This window comes from Electrona antarctica (genome assembly GCF_951216825.1).
Source record: "Electrona antarctica genome assembly, chromosome: 10".
NCBI classification, from domain to species: Eukaryota; Metazoa; Chordata; class Actinopteri; order Myctophiformes; family Myctophidae; genus Electrona; species Electrona antarctica.
The window spans coordinates 20,239,247-20,256,040 of record NC_136791.1 but is presented as its reverse complement, the minus strand read 5'-3'; the positions used below and the strand labels follow the sequence as shown (position 1 = coordinate 20,256,040).

The window sequence follows — 16,794 nt, the reverse complement described above, 5'->3', positions numbered from 1 at the left end:
GCAGTGGTTCTCAAAGTGAGGTCCGGGGACCCCCAAGGGTCCTTGAGGGAGTTCCAGGGGCTCCCCAGCTAAATGATAGTTAGGAATCAAAATGGTTTTGTAACTCTTGAGAGTGTAAATTAACATTGATTTTACAATATAAATTGGGGTCTGAGATAGAAATGCCATTAAATGGGGGTCTGTAGCTTAATGCATGTCAAACTGGGGGTCCTTGAAATGAAAACGGTTTAAAGTGACTGCTAGTTCCGTACAAATGGGGGGTCCGCAGGCTAATAAATGTAAATTTGAGGGTCCTTGACATGAAAAAGTTTGTCTATAGGGTAAAGGCTTATTAATATAAGTAGTACCTCACTTTTCTATTACTGAAATTGGGTATCAACTGTTTACTCTTGGACGAGCACTCATCTGATTAACATGCTGAAAATGTGTCCGTGCAGGAAGGGAACTGGAATAGACAAATTAACAGATACATCATTGTGCAGTCAGGTGTCAGGGAATAGGTGAGTCCATGTTGGTGGCATTTGACGACGACCGCTGGCCGGGATAGTCAATTAAAGTTATGGAGAAAAAAAAATGAAAAGAGATATCAAAGTCCGAAGCTCTTGAATGCAACAAAATATTTATTAGTATTATTAAAGTAGTGCACAGAGTTCAAAAGCACTTATGGACTACTGCCTACTGAGTTTCTGGCTTCTTACTGTAAGTACTGTTTGAACTCTGTGCACTGCTTTAATAGCGCTAATAAATATTTTAGTTCATAGAAGAAGCTTTCTAACTCAATATATTTTTTCATTATTTTGGGGCCAGTTTGGAAGCTCTTCCCCCGAACTATTTTGTTTTATGGTTATCACTTAAGAGTTATGACACGGACTGCGACTTCTTTTTGCAGGCTTCCCTGTCAAAGTATCCTGCCAGGCGGTTAGTCAGGCGACGCTATAGTCGCTGTGAAATACAACACTCTGGGCTGCGACATATTGAGGCGTAGTTATCACACTGTGGAACAAGGGGACATCTAAAGTGCTTGTGACAAGAGCGTATAAGGTTGTCCCCAAGCCTTGTTTTTAGGATTCCAACTTGGGCAGGGATTTCCGAGCGGACGCACGAATCATCGTTTTTTTTATTAATTGAATTAAAAAAAGCCATTGACTCACCCAACCATCCATCCTGTGGGTGGCAACATTGCATAGTCTATCGGTAAAAAAATAAACTTTGGATCTGCACTGCGATGCTTTGTGAGCTTGCAGTTCGGCTATTTTCGGCATGATGCAACAAATGGTACGACCTAACCAGAGTCAAGCTGTGCTTGTGAGATCTGCGTTTGTCGGACGAAGCGACACAGCGCTTCCTGGTGCAAAAATAAAAACTTAATGAGCCTCATAATAAGGCTCATTATAAAGTATGGATATTTATTTTGGGAATAACGTTTGCAAGATAATTCTTCACAGTTCACTTCACCCCAAAGAAACCTAAATCTGTAATTACTTACATACTCTTACAGGCATGATTATGCTTCTATACCTTTTTCTTGTCAACAACGTGTTATTTGTCATTTACTATTATTTGTTGCTTGATAACGTCACATTCTATATATTCCTGTCTCTCCGTAATGCAATGGTAAATGGTCAGGAACGTGGTAATATCGTTTTTTTCGGTTGCACGTTATGTTTAATCAAACTAATCAAACAAGTTTATCTAGCTAGCGCATGGGACATGGTTTGTTTGTCTATTCTAGGCTATCTGCGCGAAAGAGCGCTGTATTTGCGTGCTGCGGCTGCACGCATCAGAGAAATTGCATGTCAGAGTAATTTGGTGTTGGACTCGGAGTCAGGATTATTGTATTGCAGAACCTTGTCGGGCTTTAGCAGTACCGGACATTATGGTATATATTTTCCCTAAAAAAGAAAAAAACAATGGCAGAAGTTCGAGGCTTCGAGCACATTCATTGATGTTCGAGTGCCAACGTAATGAGCGAATTAAGGACCGAACCTTAGAAAGTTCGGGGATACAGCCTTACAAGAGAGGATGTGCTATAGCCTCCCAAATGCACCACTGGAACATGAAGCATGGGAATGGGGCTTGTTGATACAGGGAACCTTTGAAACCGTGACTGAAGAATGGAATTGTGCATCAATCTCTTGCGGCCTACAGTACACACACTGTAAATGCCCCCATGCTGAGCTGAGCTGACAGTCGATGATGCCGTATGATGTTTCAAGCTACCCTCCCCCCTGAGCAGTTCCAACTATCAATCACCCAGAAGGGAATTCCACAAGGGCTGCAGGCTTCTGTCACGGCAATACTGCTGGTCTCCAACTATTATCTCCACCTGTAGCGCCGCATTCGTATACCTCCTTTCCCATGTTTCATTCATTCATGGTTGATACATCATCAGTACCACCTTCATGAAGTCATAGCATTAACCCATTTAGACCTGAGGACGATTCTACAAATGTCTTCTAAATCCTGACAGTTTTATGAAAAACCCCAAAAAGTATACGTATTTGAGCTCCGACCCCATCTGCAAATATGTAGTTCCAGGGACCCCCCCCAGAAGCAAAGATTTGAGTTAAAAATGTTCGCTCTGAAAGAATATATATTCAAAGATTTGCGCCACATTTTCACGATTTTTAAAAAATAGCAGACCTACAAGTTCCCGAGTGCCGCGCTATGAGCTTGTAGATCTGCTATTTTTCAATAGCTAAAGTATAACATAATGCTTAAAACACCAAAAGGGGTTCCCGCCCAAAATGGGTTAAAGGAAACTGCCATTCGTCAACGAAAATCCCCTTTAATGCTCGTTGAGAATGAATTCCGCTTCTGTTATGCAATACCTGTTGTCGGAGTACCCATTATGCAGGGGAATCACTCACTCACTCACTCACTCACTCACTCACTCACTCACTCACTCACTCTCTCTGAGATTCTGTGCATTTATGGATATAGATCAGTGCTTTTCAACCAGTGGTCCGGGGACCACCAGTGGCCCTTGAGGGGGCTCCAGGTGGTCCCACAGCTAAATGATGGAGAGTTGGTAGCCAAATGGACCCTTAGATCTTTAACTCTTGAGAGCATTACTTAATTTACAAGAAGTCTACACTATTAGAGAATGTTTATAATTTTTATTTTGATCAACGTTTGCCTGTTATCTCTCCTATATAATGGTACCAACATCAATACAGCATGAAATATTCTTCAGTTTTGGGCCTGAGAGGCTAAATCTCATGGTGGTCCGTGGCTCAAATGCAGAATTATTAACCCCATTTTGGGGCGGGAACCCCTTTTAGTGTCTTAAGCATTATGTTATACTTTAGCTATTGAAAAATAGCAGATCTACAAGCTCATAGCGCGGCACCAAGTGCAGCGCTACAAGCTTGTAGGTCTGCTATTTTTGAAAATGTAGTGCAAATCTTTGAATATATATTCTTTCAGAGCCAACGTTTCTAACTCAAATCTTTGCTTCTGGGGGAGTCCCTGGAACAACATATTTTCAGATGGGGGTCGGCGACCAATTACATATATTTTTGGGGTCATGAAAATGTTTGAGAATGACTGACACAGAAACATGGGTTTTTCAGAAAACTGTTTTAGAAGGCATTTGTAGAATCGTCCTCAGGTCTAAATGGGCTAATGGGCCTTGATATGGAAATGGGTTGAAAAGCACAGATATAGACGATGCCGATTCCTGCTGGAAATGATTCCCGCTGGGAACGCATGCCCCTCCTGTTATGTAATACCTGTCGTACCCATTATATTTGATATAGTGTCCCCATTCTTGAGGCCAGTCTATGACGTCACATATTGCTGACATCAGGAATGTCCACACAGGCATAAAATGAACACAGACAGACAACATTGTGTCACACCCCCGAGTTTGAAATCGAGTCAGACAGTCCTCCAAGATATGCAGGGAAACACTCACTGACTCACTCTCATTTATAGATGTGAGGAGATACATAATGTACGCAAAACAATGACCTGAAATGCCATCGGGCATCTTAACGACTTAAAACGACACCATTTAGTTTGAAAATCGGCTACGTTTCCCTTAAAGTGCTAATGCAACCAATAGGGGTGAAATAGGTTCTATGGCAGTTTGTGGTTTGTGACACAAGCTTGTAAATAGCTGAAAGCCCTTACTTGTACTGTAAATAAATACGCTTTAGAGAGTAGGAATGCCAGAAAGTGACCATCAGCCCACTATAATAATTAATCAATATCAGATACAACTTTTAAGATTTTATATTATGCACATGCCATGGTCACATAACCATTATGTGTTGAGTGCATGCTTTGATGGTTACAGTTTTATAACCACTGCCATTCAGGATGGAAAATGAAATCCATTTGGATTTGGGGAGAAGTAGTTTCATAAGGGGCTGGTATGAAGTACTTGATATAAACAGAAAACGTTCAGTTCACTAGTCTACACTCTACTCTACAACTGCTTTCATTTCATCTGATTGTCTGTCTGGCGCAGGCACTTAACAAGCGATCGTTAACTGTGTCTGTTAGAGAGAGGGGCAGAGAAGTGTGGCTTTGCTCAACTTGATTTATACTTATATTCTCCACTCTGATGAAGGTACATGTTCGATATATCATGCAGCCTTACTTAAGTTATTAGCCTCTATTTTGGCTATTAAAAAAACAACATAATCGAAAATCGATTTCGGAGACTCCGACAATTAATCTGAAAATCGATTAATCGGCGGCATCCCAAATAGAGAGACCCTGCAGTCTGTGCCGTTTGTGAAACAAGCTTCTAAATATCTAAATACTGGGTGGAAAAAAATGTTTTGTACTTTTTGTGGTAAAGGTGCTCAAACGTTCTTCTTTCCTGCCTTGTTCTCCTTACCCCCCCCCCCCCCTTTCTCTCTTCTGTCCTTTCTTTTGTTTTCTTGGAAAAATGACACGATGGGAACTATGCAGAAAAATGTATTTTACCCTCTTTTACTTGTAAACCTGTGATGTGCCAATAAAGCTGATTCTGATTCTTTCTGAATTGTAATCTCCCCGTGGCATAACACTACTCCACATCATCCCCAGAGTACGGCTGAGCTTTCCAGCCTCTGTAGCTGGGCTGTAGCCTGACACTCTCATTTTCATTTGGTTTCACTTCATTATTCAGACTGAAAGCCCATCCCCACGGCTAGCAGTTTCTGGAATGGGCGTTGTCAAAGCGTCAGTCTTTGGCGATTGGTTCATATACCAACCAATCAGAATAGCAGGAAAGCAGATGACGTTGTTGTCAATCATGTGGCTATGGCTATCCCGATTTCTAACCAAACAAACACAGTCAACGAGCACTACAAGCATGTAAACAAAAGCGGTAAAATATGTCGGATGATGATGTTTATGAAACCTGTCGTTTCTGTAAAGAAACTATTTATCATAGGTCGATTTTAATAGCCAGATTGATACGGTCGCGAGTCACCGCAGTGGGGGCAGCCATGTTTGTTGTTGTTTGACGCTGTCGAGTGACGGGGCTGATGGCCAAACAGCTGCTGCGATCAGATTTTCGATCGAGACTGACGTCGCCATAGGCAGTCGCCAGACCTGAATCGCCAGGACATATTTTTTTTAATGGTAGCGTTTCAGGGCTGGAGCCAGGCGGGCTCTGGTCCCTAGCTCTAATGCGTTGCATTTAGAGCTATGTTCCGCCGCTCGCATGAATGCAGACCAGCCTCTCGTCATTAGTGTAAATAAAAAGAGCGTTTTTGCTACTCACCAAAACAAAGGCGGGTTGTGTCATTAGAAAGCCTACTTTCCTTAGTGGAAGAACGGTACTTCTTTTTGGCCAGAAAGGGATTTTTTTTCATCAGAGGAAAAATATTCACTATGAGGCAATTCTTTGGGCAATATCGGTAGAAGGTGCAGTGGAGTAACTAAAAGTATTTTTTTTCCAGTGGAAACAAAATCCCCTTTTGGCCTAAAAGTACCATTTATAATGTGGTGGGGGGCTCAGAGTGCTCCCACTAAGGAAAGTAGGCTTTCTAATGACACAACCCGCCTTTGTTTTGGTGAGTAGCAAAAACGTTTTATTTACGCTAAAGACGAGAGGCTGGTCTGCATTCATGCGAGTGGCGGAAGTCGAGAGTAACATATTGTAGCTCTAAATGCAACGCATTAGAGCTATGGACCAGATCTAGAGCCATGCTAGCTGGGCTAGAGAGGGACAGATGTGAACACTGTCGGCACAGAACCAAACGAGAGACAACAGCTTCCCCTCTGAGACCACAGTCTGATTAACACGGTGCATGCATGGTGCCCTCCTGAAGCTGATTATTACCCTCGGTCACACACTGCAAAATCCTTAATTAATGTTAATTTAACTCTGGCAGAGCCATCACTATTACTATCACACTATAGGCAATGGATGGTGAGCGAGTGCATATGAGCAATAGAAGGCAGCCCCTAGAGCGGCTGGCAGTTGTGACATTGTAAAGCCAATCAAAATCCAAATATTGTCACGTTCTTCACTAAATGGTAAATGGTAAATGGTGCATTTATATAGCGCCTTTATCCAAGGCGCTTTACATAGATTGTGCATTACATTCACCCATTCACACACACATTCATACACTGATGGCAGCGGAAACCATGCAAGGTACCAACCAGCACATCAGGAGCAATTAGGGGTTCAGTGTCTTGCTCAAGGACACTTCGACACTAACTCTGGGGGAGCCCGGGTTCGAACTGGCAACCTTGCGGTTACCATCCGGAAACTCTACCCCTGAGCCACCGCCGCCGCCACCACAACAACACTACACACTACACACTACACACAACAATAATTCACCAGTAAGGATGATCGCCTCATTATACTAAGCGTATAACTTCCAGTGGAGAGGAGCCCTTTAACCTATACATAATGTAACCATGTGACCCTGCCGCCAGCACATGAACAGACATTCCTAATGAATGGTTTGGAGAACGCTCAGAGAGAGCGAGAGAGACAAACGTAAAGGGAATGATACACTTACGGCTTGACAGATGATGGGGTATTTGATCCGATTGATGCCGCCGGCGAACACGGCGAAGGTCAGTGCTGTGTGGAAACAGAAGTTGAGGAGCATGTGCCATCCCTTCCGACTGATCCGGATCGCACTGAAAACAAGAGACCAGAAAGAACAAGAGTTAGCAGTCACAAACACCCTCTTTGATACTTTGTCATTATAGGGCCAGATTTATCACTGGGGCTGCAGCCCAGAGGCCCCTGACTGGGGTGCCCCCCCAAAAACACACTTTTTAGACCTGAGGAGTGAGGACGATTCTACAAATGACTTCTAAATCATGACAGCTTTCTGAAAAACCCTATGTTTCTGTGTCAGTGGTGCTCAACCTTTTTCATGTCAAACCCACAGAATTATCTGTATTTGGCCGCGGACCCCCATCTGAAAATATGTTGTTCCAGGGAACAACCCCCCCCCCCCCCCCCCCCCAAGAAGCAAAGTTTTGAGTTGAAAACGTTTACTCTGAAAGAATATATATTCAAAGATTTGTGCCACATTTTCACGATTTTTCAAAAATAGCAGACCTACAAGCTCGTAGCGCGGCACTCGGTGGAGTCGGTGCCACGCTATGAGCTTGTAGATCTGCTATTTTTCAATAGCTAAAGTATAACAATGCTTGAAACACCAAAAGGGGTTCCCGTTCAGAATGGGTTAATGATGAAAATGGTAAATTTGTGTTTAGTTATTGTATATTTTGTTTTATTAGGGTGATTTTTCCACCCCCCCCCCCAAAAAAAGAATGCGGCCAAAACAAATGTTAAGGGCCCGGTGGAGCTTTGAAAATGACTCTACCGTACAACAGTGTCATGGGGCGAAAGTAGCTAATCTACAATCTCACAAGGCATCACTTTGCTACTGTACGCGCAGTCGCGCATGTATGAAACAACATTTTTAGTTAAAAATGTTTACTTTTGCACAGTAAAGTTTTTGGAGCATTACATTATTAAGCTGTTGTGCGGACAGACTTTTCCTCACGTCTTTACCTCAGACCAGGGGTGTTCAATATGTCCGTACACGGACAGTATGCTATGATCCTGGCAGAGCGCATGCACAGCTACATCCCTTAGTGTTACTTACAGTAACACTTAGGATTTAACTGTGCCTGTCAACTGTGATTTATGCATATAGATCTGTCTGGCAATCACTCACTGGAACAATTGATCAACCCCCCCCCCCCCCACACACACACACACTACAACTCAACTGTTCTCCTAAAAGAAAGAAATATGCCTTAGCCATAATCACCAAGAAAACCGATCAGAGTCTGAGATACAGCTGTCTGGTGTTGAGAAATGTAAGAGTTTAGACTAAGATAAATGTTTGAGAAACACTGAGCTTTCCGTATTTACAGTTGTTTTGGGTGATTTTTGTGTTGTCTTTTTGTTCTTATCCCTCTAGTTCAGTGGTTTTCAACCAGTGGTCCGGGGACCACCAGTGGGCCTTGAGGTGGTCCGGGGACCACCAGTGGGCCTTGAGGTGGTCCGGGGACCACCAGTGGGCCTTGAGGTGGTCCCCAGCTAAATGATGGAGAGTTGGTAACCAAACGGACCCTTGTAGATCTTTAACTCTTGAGAGCGTACAATGAAACCAAAAGGACCCTGCGGCGGGTCAATTTGGTTTCATTTTATGCTCTCAAGAGTTCGATTATTGTTAAAATACAAAGTCTACACATTTTAGAGAGAATGTAGAATAATTGTTATTTTGATCAACATTTGCCTGTTATCTCTCCTAATGGAATTCCAGCATGGAATTGTGGACCGAATCTTATCCAACTGTAAGAAAATATGATTTATGTTTGGTTCTGAGAGGCTAAATCTCATCAATTGGTGGCCCGTGGCTCAAATGCAGAAAAAAATAATGGGCCTTGATGTGAAAAGGGGAAAAGCACGTACTGTTCTAGTTTGATCTCAATGTGTTACCCATAAAGGCATGGCATCAAACAATGTTGCTTTATCATTGCTTACAAAGGTAATAGAGCATGCACCTCCACTCTAGCCCAGGTGCTGGACAAAAGGCAGTACAAGAGGAAAACATTGAATCAAATAAACCAGTGGAGCTGAGTTTTCATACCGGTGTTGCGGACCCCCCCCCCCTAAGAATAAAATCCAAAATTTGACATTCGGCAATGGTCATAGGTTTAATTCACAAGGAATAGTGTTTAGAGGAATACCATTGGATTGGGAAATAACCATATGACATATTATTGACACATATAAAAACATTGAATGACGTCACAACAGCGACGGCGAGCCAAGAACTGGTAAATATTTGCGATGCTGGATCGCATTATAATGTTAAGGGTGCATCTGATCACGTCCTATAGGCAATCTGTGACGATTAATTTAATCCGTCTGAACACGCCCTTAGCAGAGATTCAGTTAAGTCCCTGGTTGACAAAACAACACTGTTAGAGATGGGATCGTCAGTATTAGAAGGCATCGAAAGCTCACAGTATATTAGAAAGAAACTCTTCATTTGTACATTTCTGGCACATGTAACAATCATTATTTGTTTTTGTTGAGTTTGATCATCTTACAATCTTCCGTCATGCATGCGTTCACACGTGAAGTACTTCACTCTGATATGAATCATCTGGGTGACTCGACGACATAAAAACAAATTGGTTCCACATGGCCGGGTCAATTGAAACCTCACACAATATAACACCATGCACTCATACCATGCTTTGTGAAATATAGCGTCCGTCAGAGTGCTATATACACCCTTGGGCACAGCACTTAACCCATATTGCCACTTTCCATTCAGCTGTTAGGAAATGGAGAATATATATACTAGGTCAGATCATTCTGGCAGGTGATGCTTAACTGACAGACTACTGTACAGTATGTATTGTATTCAGCAATCACTTTCCTGAGTCAATAGCCTCCACTTGTTTTTTTGTATCAATGCAATCACATTTTTGATATTATATGGAACTCGTGTACCAAAAGTAAAAGTACTCGTTATACAGAACGTCCCATTTCAAGTTTTCAAATGCATAGAACATATTTTATCAAAAATCTACAAAGCTCACAATGCGTCGCATTACGCAGTCAGTGTACTGCTTGGACTTCCAGATAGATTGGAGCCTAACAAAAAAAGACAACAGAGCCTTGCTCTGATGTCCTTTTCTGTTTCATTCTCTTTGCTGATCAGACTTCCCAGGTATGTGAACTCTTCTACACATTCAAGAGTGTGCCCATTCACAGTGATTGGAGCACCTGGGGTGGAATTAATGCAGTATGTATTGATGTTCCCAAAATCCGAACTTGGCTTACCGACAACAAACTCTCATTGCATCTTGGTGAAACGGAATCAATTCTTTTTGGGTCCAACCATTCCCTCAGTAGGACAAATGTAAATGATTTTAAGGTCCGAGTAGGGATGCCAGAAAGTGACCATCAGCCAAATCGAATAATGGACAGCTCTGCCGATTAATAATCCATTAATTGAACCCCCCCCCCCCCCCCCCCAAAAAAAATAAATAAAAATAAAAATAAAATGTTTTATTTTTATTTATTTTTTATCAATATCAGATAAAACTTTTAAGATTTTATATTATGCACATGCCATGGTCACATAACCATTATATGTTGAGTGCATGCTTTGATGGTTACAGTTTTATAATCAGTTTTGATGAGTAAACCTTTGTGGAGATCTTCTCAGTTCTCATTATATGCTAGTTACTGCCATTCAGGATGGAAAATGAAATCCATTTGGATTTGGGGAGAAGTAGTTTCATAAGGGGCTGGTATGAAGTACTTGATATAAACAGAAAACGTTCAGTTCACTAGTCTACACTCTACTGACTACAACTGCCTTCATTTCATCTGATTGTCTGTCTGGCGCAGGCACTTAACAAGCGATCGTTAACTGTGTCTGTTAGAGAGAGGGGCAGAGAAGAGTGGCTTTGCTCAACTTGATTTATACTTATATTCTCCACTCGATTTCGGAGACTCCGACAATTAATCGGAAAATCGATTAATCTGTGGCATCCCTAATCTCAAGTAATCTCAAGCAAAGAAGAGGTCACATATCTAGGATGTATCCTTGACAATAAACTGACGGGTGAGGGCATGGCAACAAAAAAGTAAATCAAAGGACAAGATTCTTGGTCAGAATCTCCTCCTTTGTTAACAAAAGGGCCCTCAGGACCTTAGCTGGAGCCCTCATACTGCCCATTTTTGATTATGCTTGTACGTCCTGGTTCCCGAACATCTCAATGGCACAGAAAACTAAGCTCCAAACTTCCCAAAACTAACTAATCCGACTTCTTCTACACCTAGGGCCCATGACCCACCTACTGTATATGCAGAGCATTTTGACAGCATAGGCTGGCTCAGGGTAGAAGATAGAGTCAAGCAATTGAAGATGGGCCTGACATTCAAAATTGTAAATGCAACTTTACCCTCCATGCCCTCAGTACTTACTTGACAAATTACTTAAAAAGGTGAGCAACACCCATAGCCACGATACTAGAGGGAGCGTGAACAACGATCTGGTGCCACCCAAATATAAAACAAATATGGGAAAATTCACCTTCCACAGCACTGCTACTCAGGCGTGGAATGCCCTCCCCCTTCCCTCAAAACAAGCAAATCACTGGCTTCCTTCAAGACAGGCCTAAAAATTCACCTGTCAGCAGGTCAAAGGGAGAGGAGGTGATCGCTCCCACCACCTTATCCTGATTATCCCCTTCCCATTTACTTCCTTTCCAACCTGTACAGTGTACATGCCATATATCTCATGTTTAGAGAAATTTCCTATGTTGTTATTGTTTTGTGATTATTATTTTATATCAATTGTTGTTGCTGTTCTGGATTGTTGTTCATGTCATGATTGTGTGTGAGTGTATGGGACCCGAATGGAAACAAGACCGCAAGGTCTTTCTTTGGTGAGGTCCTTTTGGACAAGATGCTTGGCTGTACATTGTGCTGTTTGCATTTGTGTGTTGTCTAATAAAATATTCAATCAATCAATACATCCTTCCGCCAAAATCCCCCCCCCCCCAAAAAAAGGATAGCGTCTACAGCGTAGGTCTTGCCCAGCGTGGGTTTATAGGCATAGTTTTTGTGAGGTTATATAACCCCGCCCTATACTAGCAGCACTGTAAAACAAGCGTCCCATCAGCATCCATCGAAACCCAGGCTCTGCAAAAAAAGGGACTCCCAGTGAGGCATGCCTCGTGGCTGGTGCCAGACCAGGCCTCGCCGCTCTCGCTCTGGCCCAGCGAGGAGAGGGAGGGAGGGAGGGAGGGAGGGAGGGAGGGAGGGAGAGCTAAGGCATGCTGTTGCTGCTGCTGGCCATGCAGTGAGGGGAGGGAGGGAGAGAGAGCTAAGGCATGCTGTTGCTGCCTGCTGCCTCTGCCGCTGTCCAGGTGCTGAACTCTGTCCGGCACAGAGGCCATAAATCAGGCTCTCTCTCCCTCTCCTCTGGCCTCTCGCCGGAAGGAGGTTTTCATATGCTCTGCTCTGAGGGCTTTCATTGGGTCAAGTACATTAACCTGGCAGCCCTGCACGTTCCCCTCTCCCAGAGGGGAGGAGGGGAGGGATCGGAGGGGGGAGAATTGACCCCTGTTCCTCTCCTCTCCTCCCCCCACCCTGCGCAATCTACTGAACTAACACCGGAACGATATGAATAATAATGATAATAGTGGGGGAGAAATACGACAAATACTCTACTGGTCAGCAACTGTCTTCTCTTAATTAATCAGATCACTTAAATTATTCCTATTCTAATCATTATCTTTTCCCCTGTTATGTATTTATTATTTTTACATAATTATATAGAAGCATTTATGTTGACAATCCATTTTCGATAATCATGCTATATAGATGATCGGGTTTTTTGTTTTGCTCCAGACCTTTTCTTATACTATGCAATCATGTTATCTGTAAATTATAGCCTATATGTATTGCATTCAAATCAATTATTTTTAATGTTTTGTTGTACACAGGTCGAGGCCTCGTATAAGCCCTTCGGGCTCCTCCCAGCACTTTCATTTTTTTAATTTTCTACTTTCTACTACTTTTGTGTATTACAGTATGTTATACTTTAGCTATTGAAAAATAGCAGATCTACAAGCTCATAGCGCGGCACCGAGTGCCGCGCTACGAGCTTGTAGATCTGCTATTTTTGAAAAATCGTGAAAATGTAGTGCAAATCTTTTAATATATATTCTTTCAGAGCGAACGTTTTTAACTCAAATCTTTGCTTCTGGCGGGGTCCCTGGAACAACATATTTTCATATGGGGGTCGGCAGCCAATTACATATAATCTTGGGGCTCCTTGACATGAAAATGTTTGAGAACGACTGACATAGAAACATGGGTTTTTCAGAAAACTGTCAGTATTTAGTAAGACATTTGTAGTGCTAAATAAAATAAAATAAAATTCTGTAAAATCAAATCAAGAGAGATAAAGCAACAAAGAAGAGACCCCCAAAAAGCCATAACATGAATCCTCCCCGCCGCTCCACTCCCTGTGTTTGAGCCTGTCACTCTCTCAGTTCAGCTCAGCTCACTAATGTGTGCAGTCAGTGTATGGCCTTGAACAACCTCCCTTGCATTCCGCCCATCTAACATCCATGTTCGCAGCTTGGGAGATTGTGTCAGTGGGTTGAAGTGTTACTACGCGTTTCGGGGAAAAAACGGCGAGGTGCTGCGAGTGGCGCTGGGGAATGTCTGTAGTGGAACAGTGTTGATTTCGTCGACTAATACTGTCTGTCGACTATACCTTTTTTCACTGACTAAGCTATGATGACAATAACTAGATAAAAACTAGACTAAAATGTTAGGAAGGGACTAGTGGACAAGAGATCCAGTATAAGTAAAAGACACAAGTCATTTTACACTTAGTCGCATGCTGAAAATTGTCCATCTACAAGCTCACAACGCTATGCAGTCATTACGACGGCGGCATCAAGGCCCGCCAAAATACATTTTAGTTATCTTATGATATTTAGTCGATTAATACTAGACTAACACTAAATCATTCCAGGTGACTAAAATGTGACTAAAACCAGATGAAAACTATTCAAGAGACTATGACTAAAACTAAAATCAAAATTTGCTGTCAAAATCAACAGTGGTCTGTAAGGAGGGAGACAGGGAGAAGGAGATGCTGTGGTGGGTTTGTTACTCCCGGGGACGAGTGTGGAGAAGGTATCTGCGGCCCCCTGTTCTGACAGCCGCCTTCAGGCTGGGTACACAGACTCAAGATATCTCAAAAAGTAAAAGTGTTTTGTTCTTTCTTGTTTTGAAATTTACATATCTCCTGTGTTGCTTTGAATACCACTCCGTGAGGCACTTTTTAAAGAGCTCAAATAAATACATTTTGACTTCGAAAAAGACAAATGTGTTTGAAGCGCTGCTTCTGCTATACATTATTATTTGTTTTTCACCACTGGACAATGTCCAGAGAAACCTTACGGGTACCTAGTAGCTTCTGAATGTCAGAATTTACTTGGCTTGAATATGAGAAATATTCCCAACTTTGTGCTATTTTCTTCTTGTTGTTGTTATTATTATTAATAATCAGATACTCTATGTCTGTGAAATGGGTAGGCTATAGCAAACCTCAGGAACATGTAGGCGAAGTATACAGATATAAATGAATGCTACTGCAAGCAGGGTCAGCTAGTAGTTATGGCTATTCTGTAGAAGGCTCAAATCAAAGTGGGTGCCTGGCAGGTGGTGATAAGAAAAGTAAAGCCACCCAAGGTCTCTGACTAAGGCACTGATTCTACAGTCTGCTATGACTGGTCAGAGCATAGCACTATAGCGCCACATCAAATGACCGGCCCAGACAGTTCTATGGTGATATTACCCTAACCCTAACCCTAATTGAAACATAATAACACTATACCTAACCTTTATTTTAGACAATTATTTATTTCACTTACCACTGTGAAAAACTGAGCTCTGCAATGCCTAACCTTAACTAAAAGTATATTGTGAACTATTTTGGGTAAAGCAGACAGTCACACACCCACCCACACATGCAAAACTAAGCAGACGCAAACAGGAATGAACACACGCACGCACGCACGCACACAGTCAGTCGCAGACGCACCCAATAACCAATCTTTAGTGAGTCACACAGGCTGTAGTGCTTCATGCCAGCATTAGCCAGTGACTCACATGAAACTCCCCCCCCTCACACACACACACACAGAAATACCAGGGAGAGTGGGAATAGCAAACGAAAAGGTAACAGTCACTAAAGCCTAGGTGAGTCAGTGCAGTACATAAGAAATCTGGGAGCTGGCCTGGGCCGGCTTAGCGGTCCAGGCACCTTGGCTAGTAATCCAGCATGACAGTGTGTCCCAGGTTCGAGTCCCGATTCCGACAAACTTTGCTGTACATCTATCAATAAAAGGCAACCCCCCCCCCCCTAGGGGGTCAAAGGTAACAGAAAGTGGTCGCACCACCAGTGTCAGTCTACGTTATGTGGATTATCTCTATGCAGTCGTCACTCTGACATTTGCGAGAATAGTACTGCCGTAGCAGACAACCCGCAGCACTCCAGGTTCAAACAAAATCCTTATAGGTTCAAGGCTCGAAGATATAAGTAGAGATGAAGAAAATGAGGAAACGCTGAGGAAGCCCATACAGGCTGAAACGCGTACGTTTTCAGTCTCAGAGGTAAATAAAATCATGTAAAAGGACATACAATGAGTGCTGGCATTTTCTTCATCTCTACTCTGACATTTGCACCTATGTGTCCTATGTGCAACGCACTGACATGTTTTGTTTTTGCTTTTTTGAGCACCTTAACTAACTCACATGTATATCATGCACAGCCTACACCTGCTGCTATATGCTCACGCACCTTTTCTATCTTATCTCAGGCACTATGTAAATATGTAGATATATAGAAACATAGGTTTTTCAGAAAACTATTTCTAAGGATTTAGAGGCCTTTTTTTAAAGAATCGGGTTAGGGTTAAGCATGCGCATATACCCTCTATAAAGCTGATTCTGATTGAGAACAGCGCAGCCAGTCTTACCTGTGGTGCACTATGTAGGTGATGATGGAGGCGAAGAGGCAGAGCAACATGACTGCCGTGCAGGCATACACGACCGGGTGCAGAAACTCCCCAGGATATGGGGGGAAAGACAGCACCTTCTTCAGATCCTGAGAGAGAGAGACAGAGAGAGAGAGAGAAATAACAATTATTATTGCGCTGTAACACGTGTAATAGCATCCATACTTATGTCAGTGATTGCACATTGTGTATACTGTAGAGAAATATATTCATACAAACTATGAAAATGACACAATGATTGCGAGTGAGGGGCGTGCGGCGTGTGGCAGCATAAGCCTGAATTCCTAGCTTACTGGTAAACATTACAAGCAACCACCGATAATTAAGAGCCATTTAGTGGCATGTGATATTTCACACACCATACCTTATAAGTTGCTATTATTATTACTATTATTATTAACTCATCATTTGTCTCCTTCATATTAGCAGACATCGCATGCTTTAATTTAGCTACTTATACGTGCGATGGCTTGCGTGAAATCTAATAATTGAATACACTGGATGTCAAGTGCCCCTTGTTTAACAACACCCTATCATCTCGTCACATCACCCCGGATGTGCTGCTCACCATGACGGGACAATTTGGGGTTTCCGTCATATCCGAGCATGCTAAATAAATAAAGCAGCACACCGTATCTCCATAACTCCCAGAAGCCCGCAGCAGCGTGAGCTTGTGTCTGGGAGAGCCATTCACACACCCGGGCCTGTCTGACTCCATCACTGTCTGCGTGTGTA

General features: G+C 42.6%; 1 protein-coding gene across 1 annotated transcript in view; it reads right to left on the bottom strand.

The window, feature by feature from the left end:
- adgra1b (adhesion G protein-coupled receptor A1b) overlaps positions 1 to 16,794 on the bottom strand; it is a 244,545-nt gene that overhangs the window by 24,420 nt on the left and 203,331 nt on the right. Inside the window, exons 15-16 of the mRNA XM_079513357.1 lie at positions 16,021 to 16,148; positions 6,981 to 7,104 (exon numbers count right to left, since the gene is read on the bottom strand). Coding sequence (XP_079369483.1) covers positions 6,981 to 7,104; positions 16,021 to 16,148 — 252 coding nt within the window. The remainder of the gene's footprint in view (positions 1 to 6,980; positions 7,105 to 16,020; positions 16,149 to 16,794) is intronic.